At 42.0% G+C, this 16,060-nt stretch overlaps 2 protein-coding genes across 3 annotated transcripts in view; one reads left to right on the top strand and one right to left on the bottom strand.

The window, feature by feature from the left end:
• The window catches only part of gpx1b (glutathione peroxidase 1b), a 320,730-nt gene that overhangs the window by 147,594 nt on the left and 157,076 nt on the right, over positions 1-16,060 (bottom strand). The window lies entirely within an intron of this gene.
• Positions 5,574-16,060, top strand: part of grm2a (glutamate receptor, metabotropic 2a) — a gene marked incomplete at its 3' end in the record, with an annotated part of 58,693 nt that continues 48,206 nt past the window's right edge. The window contains exon 1 of one of the 2 annotated variants that reach the window (XM_083972375.1): positions 5,574-5,954. In XM_083972375.1, coding sequence (XP_083828501.1) covers positions 5,604-5,954 — 351 coding nt within the window. In that variant the 5' untranslated portion in view covers positions 5,574-5,603. The remainder of the gene's footprint in view (positions 5,955-16,060) is intronic. The other variant, XM_083972374.1, reaches the window with a different exon arrangement.

Below are 16,060 nucleotides of genomic sequence, written 5' to 3'. Positions count from 1 at the left end.
CTCTTATCTAGCTGTGGGTCGTACTCCAAGTCGTTTTCTTCCTGCAGCTTTAGACATCGACAAGAAAACTACAACTAAGCTGCTGTTATCTGATGAAACTTTACTTTACAGCAGTTTAGCATCAAACCTGGAGCTTGGAGATAGTTCTAGTTTTTGGGGAAATATAGTAGGCTACACATGGTAACATGGTCGATGATAGATAACGTTATCCACCGCTCCATGGATTGATTTCTCACCGGCTTCGTTGGGTTCAGACTCACCTGTCCTCTGTGCAGTTCCTCCTTCAACAGAAATGTCAGACACTTTGTGAAAATCTCTGACTAAGTGCAGATATTTAATTGAGGCGTTTTGTGCAGCGTTTCCTCCCTGATGGGTTGAAATACTTATTTTATGTGAAACAATTTGTCATTTAATTTTCACAGCCTCAGTTTTATTATTCAGGAGCAAAAAAATGACTTCGCTGCCTCAGAGAAAAATGGTCTGTTGATATATTGTACCAACAAAACAGACAAGACAGCGTTGTTTCTACACTGTTAAACTTTAATAATAATCACTTAAACACATGCAGTTCTATTATTTACAGGAAGCTGCAGGTTTTCTTTTTTCACTCTGTTCATTTTTCTGATCAAGAGAAACTGGAGTTTTCTTCAGAGGAATTGACTAGTTTTTATGTAGTTTTTATTTAATCTTAGTCTTAGTTTTTATTTAGTCTTAGTTGTAGTTTTTATTTAGTCTTAGTCTTAGTTGTAGTTGTTCAGGTTTTAAGAGAAAGCCTCTGTCAGACCTCTGAAGATGAACTTGTTCCCTTTTAGTTGCATCCGTTAAACTTTGATAATAAGCATTAAAACACAGTTGTATTATTTACAGCTGCAGGTTTTCTTTTTTCACTCTGTTCATTTTTCTGACCTGATGATCAAGAGAAACTGGAGTTTTCTTCAATTTTCATCTGTTGAGTCTGAACAAGGACAAGTGAACTGAAATATTTGACCTGAGCAGCTTCAGGTTAGAGTTTTATAAAGACTTCAGCTCTTTATGTGCATAAAAATAAAATAAAATAAAGCACAGTTCAGTTCAATAATCCAGCCTGTCTGTTGTTGTATTCTGCAGGAACTTGACAGCACAGACGTTGTGTTTATCTTCGTCTTCTGGGTCACAGATTCCTTTAACCTCGACCTGACGGATCAGTTGCGTTTCTGTTTTCTCTTCAGTCATTTATATAGAGTCCAGTTTCTTTATATGTGCAGGACACACACACACATACACACACACACTGTGTTTTTCCAGCAGCATGTGAAACCTCAGATGCTCTGATGAGTCACATCATCGTCTCACCAACATGTTTAGTTTCAGCTGCGACGGAGACGATACCGAGTCCAGTTTTCTGTTTTCTGTTGAGATGCAGAACAAACCAGAAGCTGCAGATGGAGAATCACACACCACTTCAGTCTGTTACTAACTCCTTTTGTTTGTGTGAATCTTTTGAGGTCGTTGACGCGTGGTTAAATGTGATTGGACAGGAGGTTCCTTCCTTGCGGACATGATTGGCTGTCTCTGTAGACGCTGGGTGAACGGGAGCATGTGCACATGTGATTATAGACGAGTTAAACACAACCGTCGGCCTCAGACGGAGACCAACACGATGCACACGCTTTAAACATTCAGATGGAAACATGGACGTCGTGTTTCGCTCAGTGAACTCTGAGTCCTGTCCTCCACTCTGCTGCGTATCTTCAGAGGCGCTTTGTAAATCACAGTTATTATGATTATTATTATGATTATTATTATTATTATTAACACTTCAATACTCTGTCGTGTCACACATGTCAAACTCAAGCTCCGGTTGTATAGTGTTCACACTAAACATCCCATAATACACTGCAACAGCTACCCTACAATTAGGCACACACAGAAGCTCATGGACCAAATGGTACAGAGACAAAAACCAGAAACCAGGATAAATATATGGTTTTTGTTCTGTTATTATTTTTAAAGGGATAGTTCAACATTTTGACAAATTGGCCCATTGCCATAATCCCTATAGTCTTAGCAGTAGGCAAATACAGAGACTGTTGATGAAAAACTGTCCCTGAAGGCAACGTGCATTAGCGGTTTTACATGAATTTCCCTCTAAAACAACTCTGTGTGGTAACGTTGTGTTATTATCTCATAGTGTGGTGAATGTGCAGCTCACAACTTGTCCAGTGTTGTGGAGTTGTTGGATTGTGTATCAAATACACAATCCAACAACTCCACAACGCTCTGGTGGACAAGTTGTGTTGACATGTTTGTGAGTTTGATGAGGGAAACCAAGAAATCCCATGAGCCTTCGTAGCGTAGCTCTGCGCCGCTGTTCTAAAAATAGCTTGCACCGACAATTAAAGGGATAATTCACCCAGAATTGAAATTTCACTCATTATCTGCTCCCCCTCATGTGGACTAAGGGCTGGGAGAAGTTTCAGAGTCCTCCGTGGCTTCTCTGAGTTACAGGGGGTCTCGGCGTAGCAGTGCATGTCCATATAACGGTTGCAAATGGATACCAACTGTCTTCGTAACAAAAAGACACACCAGAAAACATCCAGATACCTCCATGCTGCTCGTATGTAATGTCCGTCTTGTATTGAAGCCCCGAAATGCAAAATTGTCCCGAAAAAAATTAAATAAGTCTATATTTCAAGCTTGTTTGTAATGGAAGCTTCTCGAAGCTCCTCTTCCCGGTTCGTCAAATTTGGACAAACTGGGAAGAGGACAGACCCTGGTTCGTCCAAATTTGATGAACCGGGAAAAGGAGCTAAAACATTCATTATCTTCTTATTTCATTTTCTTTTTTTTGTTGAGAAAATTGACAGCATGCTGGATGTTCAAATTCATATTTCTGATTTCTGAACAATATCAGTTTTAATCAATACTTGTGTGATTGAGTTTGACCCCCATGGTCTATATAGTCTGCACATCCTATAATACTCTGTGTGAACAACATGTCATAAACAGGAGAAAGTGTCCAGTCAGCACCATCATTAGTTTACTGTGCTGTGTGTGTATTGATACTTAAAGGTGTTCAGAAATGGTCGTTTGTCCTGTTTGTCGCCTCCTTCCACGAGCTGCAACACGAGTTTACCCGAGTAAGGAAAACAAATTTGATTGGTCGTTATCGAGCGGGCGAGATATTCAATGTTTGTGGCGAGACCGAGCTCGGTGTGTGTATACTGTGTATGTACGTGTGTGCGAGTGCGTTTAGCTAACGTAGCTAACTGTTAGCTAGTAGACTTGCTACATTAAAGCATGCTAACTTAGCTAGCGAGGCTAAGTGATGGAGCGCAGGGATCTGGAGGAGGAGAGTTTGTGTCTGTGGTGGTGGACGAGTCTCCTTGTTTGTCTCAGACGTAGCAGATGACGGATCCAATATCAGTGGCTGATGAATTGTGAGCAGGCTGACGATAATCCGTGCGCCTGCATTATCCAATGTGAAAAACAACTAGCTACCACACTTTCATCCCGGATTTACTCAAAAATAGAATTTTGCACAAAGTTTGGACTCCATCGTCCGATAGATGAGTTATTACACTAATGTTATGACCCATAGTGGGATCAAATTCAATTTTCTTTTCTGAATACCTTTAACAACTCTGTTATTTTATTCCATCATCAATAAGCATCACAAACAAATATTCACTCACTTTGTGCGGATGATGTCAAACATTTTTCTCCGGGACGAGTCAGTCCCTGGCAGAAACACGACGTGTATGTGTGTGTCAGAGACAAAGACTTCATTGTTGTGCGGCTGAAAGGCTGTGACTGAACGTGTCTGTGTTTGATCTGCAGGCTGAGATCCACTGGACGGAGGAGGAGAAGAGGAGGAGGAGAGGAGGAGGCCAGAGAGGAGGAGGAGAGGAGAGGAGAGGAGGAGGAGAAGAGGATGGCCGTGGTCCTGTAAATGGCCTCTGAGCTGCTGTGAGACTTGGTGACTCTGACTCCTCCCGCTCTGCAGCCGCCGGACGCCGACCACAGACCGACCGGACCGGACGCCGCCGACATGTCGGTGAGGACGTCGGGGGCTCGACCCCTCGGCCTGCTGTGCCTCTGCTGCTTGTCTTTGTCTTTGTCTCTGCTGCTGCGTGTGCTGTGTGTGTCTGTTATTTTATTCCATCATCAATCATTAATACAGTACTACTGTAGTCCTTATTTCTTATCATATATTATTCTGTATTGTAATTTTATCGTGAAACTGTTGCAAATAGTCAGTTTTATCTTATATTTATGCAATTAACAATGCCATGCAGCGCTATATGGCATTGTTGCCTGCATAAATATAAGAGAAAACAGATAATTGTTACCTGCATAAATATAAGAGAAAACAGGTAACAATGCCATGCAGTGCTGCATGGCATTGTTACCTGCATAAATATAAGAGAAAACAGGTAACAATGCCATGCAGCGCTGCATGGCATTGTTACCTGTTTTCTTATTTCTCATTTTTTACTGATATATATAACTGCTGCTATCACTCTGTCCTCTCTTGTATTTATGCAGGTTGCTATATGCTGCCTCTGCCGCGTGTCTCTGTCTCTGTCTCTGCTGCTGCGTGTGCTGTGTGTGTCTGTTATTTTATTCCATCATAAATCATTAATACAGTACTACTGTAGTCCTTATTTCTTATCATATATTATTCTGTATTGTAATTTTGTGAAACTGTTGCAAATATTCTGTTTTCTGTTATATTTATGCAGGTAACAATGCCATGCAGCGCTGCATGGCATTGTTGTCTGCATAAATATAAGAGAAAACAGATAACAATGCCATGCAGCGCTAGCGGCAGCAAATCTCTTTGCTCCGTAGGTGGGTCTAGAAACGAGCCATAGAAACTTTTTGAGTCTCGAACACCGATTGTGTTCACCAATCACAGCGCTCTATCTGTTTAGAGAGTCGTTGGGCGGCTCATCCTGCTCTTTGCTCTGATTGGTCGTAGCGCTACCCTATTGGTGCAGAGGCAGTTTGAAAGACAGCCTTCATCCCGCCCCCTGGATTGAGCCGAGGTCTACCGGCCGTTGACACACTAGACATGTTAATGATGTAGTCTGGCTTGTCAGGCTAATGCAGCGCTGCATGGCATTGTTATCTGTTTTCTTGTTAGCTTGTTTTTAGACACTTTTTATGTCTTTCAAGCAGATTTTCACTTAAAATAATCTGATAGTGGAGCAAGTTTTTATTTCTTATTACAAGCACAAAAAAACTTGCTTTCACTGGCAGATTTTTCTGCTTATTTTACCAAATTAAGTAAAATTTATCTAAAAACAAGTAAATTTTTAGTAGAAATACTAGAAATGAGACATTTTGACAAGAAATAAGACAAATATTCTTGGAAAGATTTAGAGCTTTTGCAGTGTGGCATTGTTATCTGTTTTCTTATTTCTCACTTTTTACTGATATATATAACTGCTGCTATCACTCTGTCCTGTCTTTTGTTTCTGCAGGTTGCTATCTGCTGCCTCTGCTGCGTGTCTCTGTCTCTGCTGCTGCTGCGTGTCTCGGTCTCTGTCTCCGCTCTGCCGGCCGTCGGCTACAGCGCCGACTCCACCAAGCGCGAGATCACGCTGGACGGAGACCTGATGATCGGCGGCCTGTTCCCCGTGCACCAGAAGGGCGAGGGCGCCGAGGACTGCGGGAAGATCAACGCGCAGCGGGGCATCCAGCGGCTGGAGGCCATGCTGCTGGCGCTGGACGCCATCAACGGGGACGAGCGGCTGCTGCCGGGCGTGCGGCTGGGCGCCAGCATCCTGGACACCTGCTCCAAGGACACGTACGCGCTGGAGCAGAGTCTGGAGTTCGTCCGCGCTTCGCTCACCAAGGTGGACGACAGCGAGTACACCTGTCCCGACGGCTCCTACGCCATCCACGACGACGTCCCGCCGGCCATCTCCGGGGTGATAGGAGGGTCCTACAGCGACGTCTCCATACAGGTATAACAGCACAACGTCACACAATACGACACAATACAACACAACACGACGAAACAACATGACGACACGACACAACGACTTGACACGAGACAATAGGATGGGAATTTATTTATTTAAAACAGGGAAAACGCACAAAAACATTAAAGCTTCAGTCAGCGATCCGGTGGTTTTGTCTAACTTCCTGTCAGCCGATGGAGTTAACAGCCCCCGCCCTCATCATGGATCTATTGGTCCTCGTCTCTACGCCACCACATTCAGGCGCATCCCTTGGCTGCACACACAGAGAGGACCGCCCCTTTATGCCGTTCTCTCTCCTCATTGGATAAAGGTTGTAGGATACAAGGAAAGTTTTCTCCTGGGCTCAGAGCAGAGCAGAGTGACTGACAGACCCGTGTTTCAGACCAAACACTCTATAGAAGTGATTGCTGTCGGAAGATACAACTATTTAAGACTTAGATTAACACAAACATTCACCTTACTTCTGCTGGACATTTATAGACGGGTTTCTTTCTGTGCAGCGTCATGGCAGATGTGCGCGCGCAGCCAGGCGGCAGAAAGCGGGACGTTTCTCATTATTTACAAGCAGAGTCAAGCAGAAAACGAAAAGGACAAGGAGTTGACCGTTGACCGGCAAAAGGACCTGAAGGTCCTAAAGGCGGCAAGAGTCTGTACAGCACCGGTGTCATAAAACTAAACATAATTTAATTTAAACAAAAAGTTAAAAGTCGAGCGAGTACTCGAGTACTGGGATATCGGCTGCAGCCCTACAAACCAACACAGCATCTACACTGACATCAGTTCACTCAGAGCTCTTTTACCCCGTCTATAGATCACCCACGTTAATAGCATCATCGAGGATCCTAGATTCAGACCAAACACTCTATAGAAGTGATTGCTGTCGGAAGATACAACTATTTAAGACTTAGATTACACAAATATTCACCTTACTTCTGCTTTAATGTCGTGAAGACAACGAAACGACACGACAACACAACACAACAAGACACGACACAACTATATGATACAACACAACGATACAACATGACACGAAGAGAAGACACAAGACAAGGCAAGGCAATTTTATTTGTATAGCCCGTTTTTACCACCAGTTTGTCTCAAAGGGCTTCATAACAACATCCTCTGTCCTTAGACCCTCACATCCACTGAGGAAAAACTCCATGGAAAACCCTTTTAACAGGGAAAACACAAGACACAACCAACACCACAACATTACAGGAAACGACACGACGACACAACACAAGTTTCCTGTTTAGTTTCTTGTAGTTTAGTTTGGATCCCCGTTGTTCTTCCACTCCAGAAGTAAAGTTAAAAACACGTTGCACTACAATATACCAGACTTTTACTAGTCGACCGAGACTCTTCAGCTCTTCCACTGCTCTGTTTGTTGCTGTATGTTGCACTGAACTGGTGTCAGAGATGAGACGCACAAAGAGACATGGTGATGCATGTGTAGATGAGCTGGTTGTGTAGAAGACTTAGTGGATGAAATGTTTCTACTAAAAGAAAGCAGAGACAGAAGAAGTCTGGTCGTCTTCCTCAGGTGGATTGTTACATGATGCATTTGGTTGATGTTGGTTTTCTTTGTGCAGCAGAAAGCTTCATGTCTTTGCTGCTGCACGTCTGAATCTCTGGTTCCTGTTGTGTTGAGCTGCTCTAATGTCAGACAACAGAAAGGATGTATTTAAGCCTCAGCTGCTGCACACACACACACACACAGACACACACAGAGAGAGGAGGAGAGTGAGTGTGATGGATGGTCACATAACTGTCCATTTAGACTTAAGTACCATGTGCAATTACCCTCAGCGAGATGTTAACACAGCGACTTAATGAGTATTGGTTCCGCGCGGAGGATCTGTTTACCTGTGTGTCCGTGTGCTTCACTGATCTAATTTAGAGGATCTCTTTCTCTTTCACCGGTAATTCACACTCGAGGCCGACGCGCTGCAGATGCTGCTGCGCTGACAGGATGACGAGTGACGGCGTGATTACTCTCAGCAGCAGCAGCTCCGACCGAGGCGATGAAAGCTCTGCTAATTGGCTCTCCAAACCGCCGCCGCGTCAGTGTCGTTTCAAGTCGTTGCACTGCAAAAACCCAACATCTTTCCAAGAATATTTGTCTTATTTGTTGTCAACATGTCTCATTTCTACTCAATACTAACCTCTTTCCACTTTAAATAAGACTCATCACCTAAAAAATGAACTTGTTTTTAGATCATTTTCACTTGTTTCAAACTAATTTTCACTTAAAATAAGTAGAAAAATCTGCCAGTGAAAGAGAGGTTTTTTGTGCTTGTAATAAGAAAGAAAAACTTGCTCCACTATCAGATTTTTCTACTTATTTCAAGTGAAAATCTGCTTGAAAGAAGTAAAAAGTGTCTAAAAATAAGCTGCTTTTTATATGATGAGTCTTATTTTCAGTAAAGTGAGATTGTTTCGACAAGAAATAAGACAAATATTCTTGGTAAGAGTTTGAGTTTTTGCAGTGTGTGAGAAGAGAAGAGAAGAGAAGAGAAGAGAAGAGAAGAGAAGAGAAGAGAAGAGCGGACGCGTCACGTGGAATCTACAGATTTGTAAATAACCACAAATAGACACGCCTCCTCCTCCTCCTCCTCCTCCTCCTCCTCCTCCGACCATTAAGTGAAACTCATCATCCCGGCGCAGTCAGCCAGAGCGGCGAGCGGCGAGCGGCGAGCACGCTTCACCTCCTGCATCCTGCAGCGATGTGGAGGAGCAGAGGAGGCGTCGCTGCTCCTCCATCCACACAGATCCACTGGCTGCAGATAATTGATCAGCCACAGATTGTGTAGGAAGCTCATCTCTTCATCTGCTCCAGTCATGAGCTGCAGTAAATATCTGCTGTCACACTCCTAAACAGAGTGTTTGAAATAAAGGGACATTCCTTTAATGTTCCTGGGTGCAAACGTCCTTTTATTCGTTCATTTTCTTTCTTTCTTTTTGTTTTCTCTCAGCTCCAGATTCAACTGGGCCTCATTCACCAAAGTATTTCCTTAAATTCTTTCCTAAGTCGGTCTAAAGAGAAAACTCCTCGTCAGATTCATGAACGTGTTCTTGGATCGCAGAAATGTTTGCAGCTGTGTCTTAAATTGATGAATGCTGTCTCCTCGTGCCAGGTGATACCAATTAACTAAAACAGCCTAATTATTAAGGATTAGCAGGTGAACGCCCCGTCACTGCTCTGTACAAGGGCACGAGGCTGCAGGGCCGCGTGCACACACAAACACCACACACTGAGCAGAGAAAAGGTGACGTGAGTTTGGTCCGAACCAAAGTTTCATGTGTGAACACTCCCCTGGACCACGGTCCGGACCAAACAAGCGAACCATGGTTTAGATTAGCCGCCTATGGACTGGTGTTGAAAATTAGCACTTGTGCTAAACACACTCAAGCAAAGCATCTGTTCTGTCCACTGGAGCAGTCTTAATGTATTTGTGATGTCCATATCAAATAAATAAACATAACATAACATGGTCCCCCAAAAAAGTCGGGACTCGGTCCAGTTCGAAGTGAACCATGGTCCGGTTCGCTTCAGGTGAGAACGTAATCGGACTTTTAATAGGACCAAATACAGGAAGCAAACCAAAACAACAGTGCATCATGGGTTGAAGACGGATGTGCAGTAGTGTTTCCCATACATTACGTCCGCCACAAATAGATTTTCGGCTTTTGGCTCGACCAACGCAATATCGTTCCGTTCATTCATCTCCGCATAGCGCTATTTCTCTGTTATTGCCGTTCACACACACAGAAGCACGACATGACAACAGAGTGCGTTGAAAGCCATGGTCCGGACTTTACATACAGTGTTACAATACAGTGTTTAATTAACATTAAATAGATTGCTATATACTATAACAATTGATATTTCTTAAACAGTAGTTTTTGACTTTAGTACCCCGGTAAAAGGAAAGCCCACACTCCACTTGCCTTTTACACAGTTTGTGCAGCAACACACGCATTGTCGCTCTAAGCTAAACTAAGAAAGTTCAGTGATATTGTTTCTCTGATGACGTAATTTAAGATCAGGGCGTTCAGGATGTGTGACAACAGTGTGCGTTGAAAGCCGTGGTCCGGACCTTCAGGTGTGAAAGCGACCTGAATCTCCTACATGAAGCTTCTTTCTGTCTCTGTGATGGTTTAATCTGACATGGAGGAAAGTCAACAACATCATAGTGTGAATCCGGTGTTTGGGTGTCGCTGCTGAACAAACACTTTGCCAAAGCTCTGGTACAGTGCAGTGATCCATTATGCAGAGGGAGGGGGGGGAGGGGGGGGAGCCCCTGGGAGTGATGTCAGAGCAGAATCCAGATCAGCTATAAAAAGGGATTCCTGGTTGCTGGTGAAAAGGAGAGTTTGGTTTGATAAACGAGTTGTAATTCCAGAGGAGCGCTGCACCGCGGCTCCTCGGAGAGAAGCTGCTGTCTGCAGGTAATTTATGGACGTTGTTACTACGAGCTGCAGGTCTGAGGTCAGAGCAGCTTCTCACCATCACTTACCTCTGTGTTGTAATGAAGTTCAGCCGTGAGGCGTTCACTGTCTCACACACACACACACACACGCTGCTCCCATAGTCCAGACCTGCATCTGCACACGATGACGTCATGAATCACTCTGGTGTTTATTATTAAGAGTTCCTGTGTGTTTGTTGTCATTATTATCAGGGAGTGTGTTATTATTACACACAGGTTTTAATGTGATGTGTGTGTGTGATTGATTGATTGATTGAAATGTTTATTTTGAATATGAAAAAGGAAATTTAGACAAAACATTTAAACATGAGATGTAGAAATACATAGCTATTCCAAAAGGAGTGAGAAGAAGTAAAACTTATAAACTCTCACCCCCTCTCCTTCAATAATGAATTAACTACCTAAACCTGTCGTATGTTACAAAAACATGAATATAATTTATATATACACCTAGTACAGAATTTACACATAAATACCTACATACATACGCATGCATACACATACACATACCTATGTCCACATAAGCATCCATATGTACACATCTCCATGCATACAAACATACATGTACCCATATATTGCTATTTTATTATGTGTAGTTTGTTCTTTTTTATTCTTATCCTCTATGTTGTTATCGCCACTGTGTTATCTATCTATCTATCTGTCTATCTATCTATCTATCTATCTATCTATCTATCTATCTATCTATCTATCTATCTATCTATCTATCTATCTATCTATCTATCTATCTATCTATCTATCTATCTATCTATCTATCTATCTATCTATGTATGGTTGGGGCAGATACAGTTGCCATTGTTTTCTGTACTTGGACACCCTGAAAACATAATGTCTGCCTATATAAACATGGAGAAGAACGATAAAACATTGATCATAATGTATATAATAGTGCAATACAGGGTGAGGAGGACACATAATCAAATAATAGGGTGCAACAACAGACGAACAGACGAACAGAGGAAGAGAAGAACAAAACAAAACAAAAAGTTGGCTTTGATTTTTTCTTTTGTGTGCGTGTGATTGATTTCTTGTGTGAGATATTTGGTGGGAGCAGGGTGAGACTGCTGGGGTTTCATTTATTCATTATTTCTGTTATTTTTCTTCTATTTCATTATTATTTTATTGATGTGTTTCATTCTCAGTCTGTAATTCTCCATTGTGGCCCCTCCAGGACCTCTGAGTGAACCGGTGTGAGAGGCAGACAGCGAGGTCACGTGTGTGTGTGTGTGTGTGTGTGTGTGTGTGTGTGTGTGTGTGTGTGTGTGTGTGTGTGTGTGTGTTTCACCACCAAAGGCGAGGAGGCGCTCACTTACCGGACAACCGACAGTATTAGTATTAAAGGGCCCTGTCACCATGGCGACTAGAGGAACATGGCGAGCTGACAGGTTGTGAGAACGCAGAGCGGTGTCGAAATCTGTCACAGTGAAGGAGAGTGTTGCTGCTGCTGCAAAAACTCTACATCTTTCCAAGAATATTTGTCTTATTTCTTGTTAAAATGTCTCATTTCTAGTCCAAACTAATCTCGTTCCACTTAAAATAAGACTCATCACCTAAAAATTCACTTGTTTTTAGATCATTTTCACTTGTTTCAAACGTAGTTTCATTTGGAAAATAAGTAGAAAAATCTGCCAGTGAAAGCAAGTTTTTTGTGTTTGTAATAAGAAAGAAAAACTTGCTCCACTATCAGATTTTTCTACTTATTTCAAGTGAAAATCTGCTTGAAAGAAGTAAAAAGTGTCTAAAAACAAGCTGCTTTTTATGTGATGAGTCTTATTTTAAGTAGAATGAGATTAGTTTTGATTAGAAATGACATTTTGACTAAAAATGAGACAAATATTCTTGGTAAGATATTAGATTTTTTGCAGTGTGGTGGCGTTGTGGTGTTGTGTGGCCATCGCAGATCTGTGGGGGCAGAGGTTGGACCCGGGCCGAGCCGGACTGAACCGGACTGAACCAGATTGAGCCAAACCGGGCTGAACCGAGCCAAACTGAGCCGAGCTGGCGTTTGCACGGCCACAGATTGAGTTAAGTGTGGAGGAGGCGAAGTTCTCTGACGCTCTCTGTCTCCCCATCTGTGGCTGCAGCCGGGCTGTCTGCTGTGTTGGCTGAGGTGTGTGTGTGTGTGTGTGTGTGTGTGTGTGTGTGTGTGTGTGTGTGTGTGTGTGTGTGTGTGTGTGTGTGTGTGTGTGTGTGTGTGTGTGTGTGTGTGTGTGTGTGTGTGTGTGTGTGTGTGTGTGTGTGTGTGTGAGATCATGTTTCACAGCGACAGTGAGACGGTGACGGGCAGAGAGCAGAGCGACGGCCTGAGTCACTTGGTGGCTTCAGATGCAGGACGATCACGGCTGCATCTTAAAGAGTCTGTGGGTCTGTGGAGCCATCTGGACTCTGAGTTAATCTACATGGAGCAGAAATATTATTGTATGTTATCAAGCGTTTTAGTCCTGAACGTCTCTCTGAGCTCTGTGGCAGCAGCAGCAGCAGGTCATCGGGGGGGAAGAGGAGCCATGACCTTGTGGTGACATGTTGAGTTCATTCAGCCTCTTTATTCATGCAGCAGCGACAGGATTTCTGGTTTTACTGTTTATTGTTTATTTATTAGGATCCCCATTACCCATCAGCCGATAGCCGTTACTTCATTAGAGGAGCAGTGGCAGCACATGCAATTACAAATACAGTGAAAACATACAGAGTAAAAACAACATGAAAAAACAAACTAAAACCACACTACAATTATCAAGATGTTGAAAGAAATAGTTAAACAGTTACAGATTTGCAAATACACAACACAATAATTAAAGGGAGTTCAACATTTTAGGCAAATTGTCCCATTGCCATAACCCCTATAGTCATAGCAGTAGGTTCGTTACCTTTAATTGTCGGTGCAAGCTGTTTTTAGAACGGCGGAGCAGAGCCGTGAGCTGCTCAGAGCTACGCTACGGAGGCTCATTATGGGATTTCTTGGTTTCCCTCATCAAACTCATCAAATACACAATCCAACAACTCCACAACGCTCTGGTGGACAAGTTGTGAGCTGCACATTCACCACGCTATGAGATAATAACACAACGTTACCAGACCCAGTCAGTCCAGATGATAAAGGACTAGAAACTGGACAACCATTTGTAATGATGATTGATTTATTTAGGAGACTAACACATCTTCTGATATCAGACATCCCCCTGCTCCTCCTCATGACCGTGTTGGCAACATCGGTGTGTTTACCTGGAACATATTCAGTGGTATTTACTGTTGCACACCGAGAGCAGAGCAGAGTTTTAATCACACAGTGGCTGCAGCTCGGCCCGGCGTCGGGATGAGGAACGTTGTTTTGGCCTCATCACAGATGTTTTATATTCTACAATTCCAGTCCAGGAACATCTGGCCTCAGGCTGCCTCCTCATTAACACACGGAGAGGAACTCCACTTCTGTTGCCCCGGCAGCAGAGTGTGCTGCTGAATACCAGTTATGAGTTAGAGAGCAGCGTCCTCCAGGCTGAACATCTTCATCATTACCACCATCATCATCAGAAGGAGAAGGAGAACAACACCTCTGGAATGTCTCACCTTCAAACTGTCCTTAGTACACTGCAAAAACTCACAATCTTTCCAAGAATATTTGTCTTATTTCTTGTCAAAATGTCTCATTTCTTGTCAAAACTAATCTCTTTCCACTTAAAATAAGACTCATCACCTAAAAATTTACTTGTTTTTGCATTTTCACTTGTTTCAAACTAATTTCTAACTTGAAATAAGTAGAAAAATCTGCCAGTGAAAGCAAGTTTTTTGTGCTTGTAATAAGGAAGAAAATCTCATCACATTTTTCTACTTATTTCAAGTGAAATAGGCTTGAAAGAAGTAAAAAGTGTCTAAAAACAAGCTGCTTTTTATGTGAGATTTGTTTTGACTAGAAATAAGACAAATATTCTTGGTAAGATTTTGAGTTTTTGCAGTGTAGTTTAGAGGAATTATTGGTAACACTTTATTTGACGCCTATCTCTGTAACACATTATAACCATACTTATAATGAGTTATAATGCAGTTATAGCGCTGTATAACTATAGTTATAAACACATATAAATGATTATAATGCTTTATAACAATAATCATAACACATTATAAAGCATTTTATCATGACTTATAAGGTCAGGTATTATAATAGGTTATAATTGTTAGTAACTGGCTGACAATGCCCACATTTATAATGCATCATAAATATAGTTATAATGTGTTATAATTGGCTTATGAACTTGTGTAAATATAATTATAAACACTCATTAATTATCATAAGGCTTTATAACAATAAGCATAACACATTATAGAGCATTATAACTTGACCTTATAAGCCATTATAAAATGCTCTATGATGTGTTATGCTTATGGTTATAAAGCCTTATGGTAATTTATGAGTGTTTATAATGATAGTTATACAAGTCTATAAGCCAATTATAACACATTATAACTATATTTATAATGCTTTATCGATGTGGGCATTGTCAACGAGTTACTGACAATTATAACCTATTATAGTATCTGACCTTGTAAGTCATGATAAAATGCTTTATAGTGTGTTATGATTATTGTTATAAAGCATTATGATCATTTATGAGTGTTTATAACTATAGTTATACAGTGTAATAACTGCATTATAACACATTATAAGTCTGGTTATAATGTGTTACAGAGATAGGCGTCAAATAAAGTGTTACCGAATTATTCTGTTTCTGCAGCCAAACAACGAGAAATGAACAGAACAGATGAACGTGGCTGAAGACTCTCATTGTGTGAATTCATTATAATATTTTATTGCTGTGGTCATTTCTTCCTCCCTGGTTAATGAGACTGGAGGAAGAGAAGAGGAGCACCGTGCATGGATTCATAGATCCCTGTATTTACAGAACACAAACCGTGTGAGCAGAATAAAAACCTTCATGTATGAGCTCTGGGCAAAAATCTCATTTTTTTCCCCTTTTCATCCACAAACAGCCTTTATTTATAGCTGCTGTTGCTGCTGCTGCTGCTGCTGCTGCTGCTGTCTTCATTTGCAGGTATAGACGCTGCCAGTCTCTGGAGCTCACACATGAGTCATAGCAGGGGGACTCAAACATGGATCCACACATGACAGAATGCATGGCAGAGAGAACAATAATGATGAAACGTATCAGTAAAAACCATGCAGGGAGTGAAGATACATAATTCATGAGTCAAAAGTAAAAGAACGTGCTCCAGAAACCGTAAATAATTCACACGTGATTGGATTATTCAGAACCCGCGATGCAGCTGCAGCGGCGGCGGCGGCCATGACGGCGGTGCAGCTGCATCCAGCATCACGTCCAGCACACAGGACTCACTGATTGGTCTCCTGACATCACACCTGAGTGACATCAGAGGTCAGAGGGCTGAAGGTGGCCGTGTGGCGCAGTGTGAAGCCGCTGCACACTGCAAAAACTAAATATCTTACCAAGAATATTTGTCTTATTTCTAGTCAAAATGTCATTTCTATAGTCAAAACAAATCTCATTATACCTAAAATATGTACATACTTAGATACTAGATTTTCATTTGAAATAAGTAGAAAAA

Source organism: Trachurus trachurus, assembly GCF_905171665.1.
Source record: "Trachurus trachurus genome assembly, chromosome: 5".
NCBI lineage: Eukaryota > Metazoa > Chordata > Actinopteri > Carangiformes > Carangidae > Trachurus > Trachurus trachurus.
This window is presented reverse-complemented; position numbering and strand designations above follow the sequence as displayed.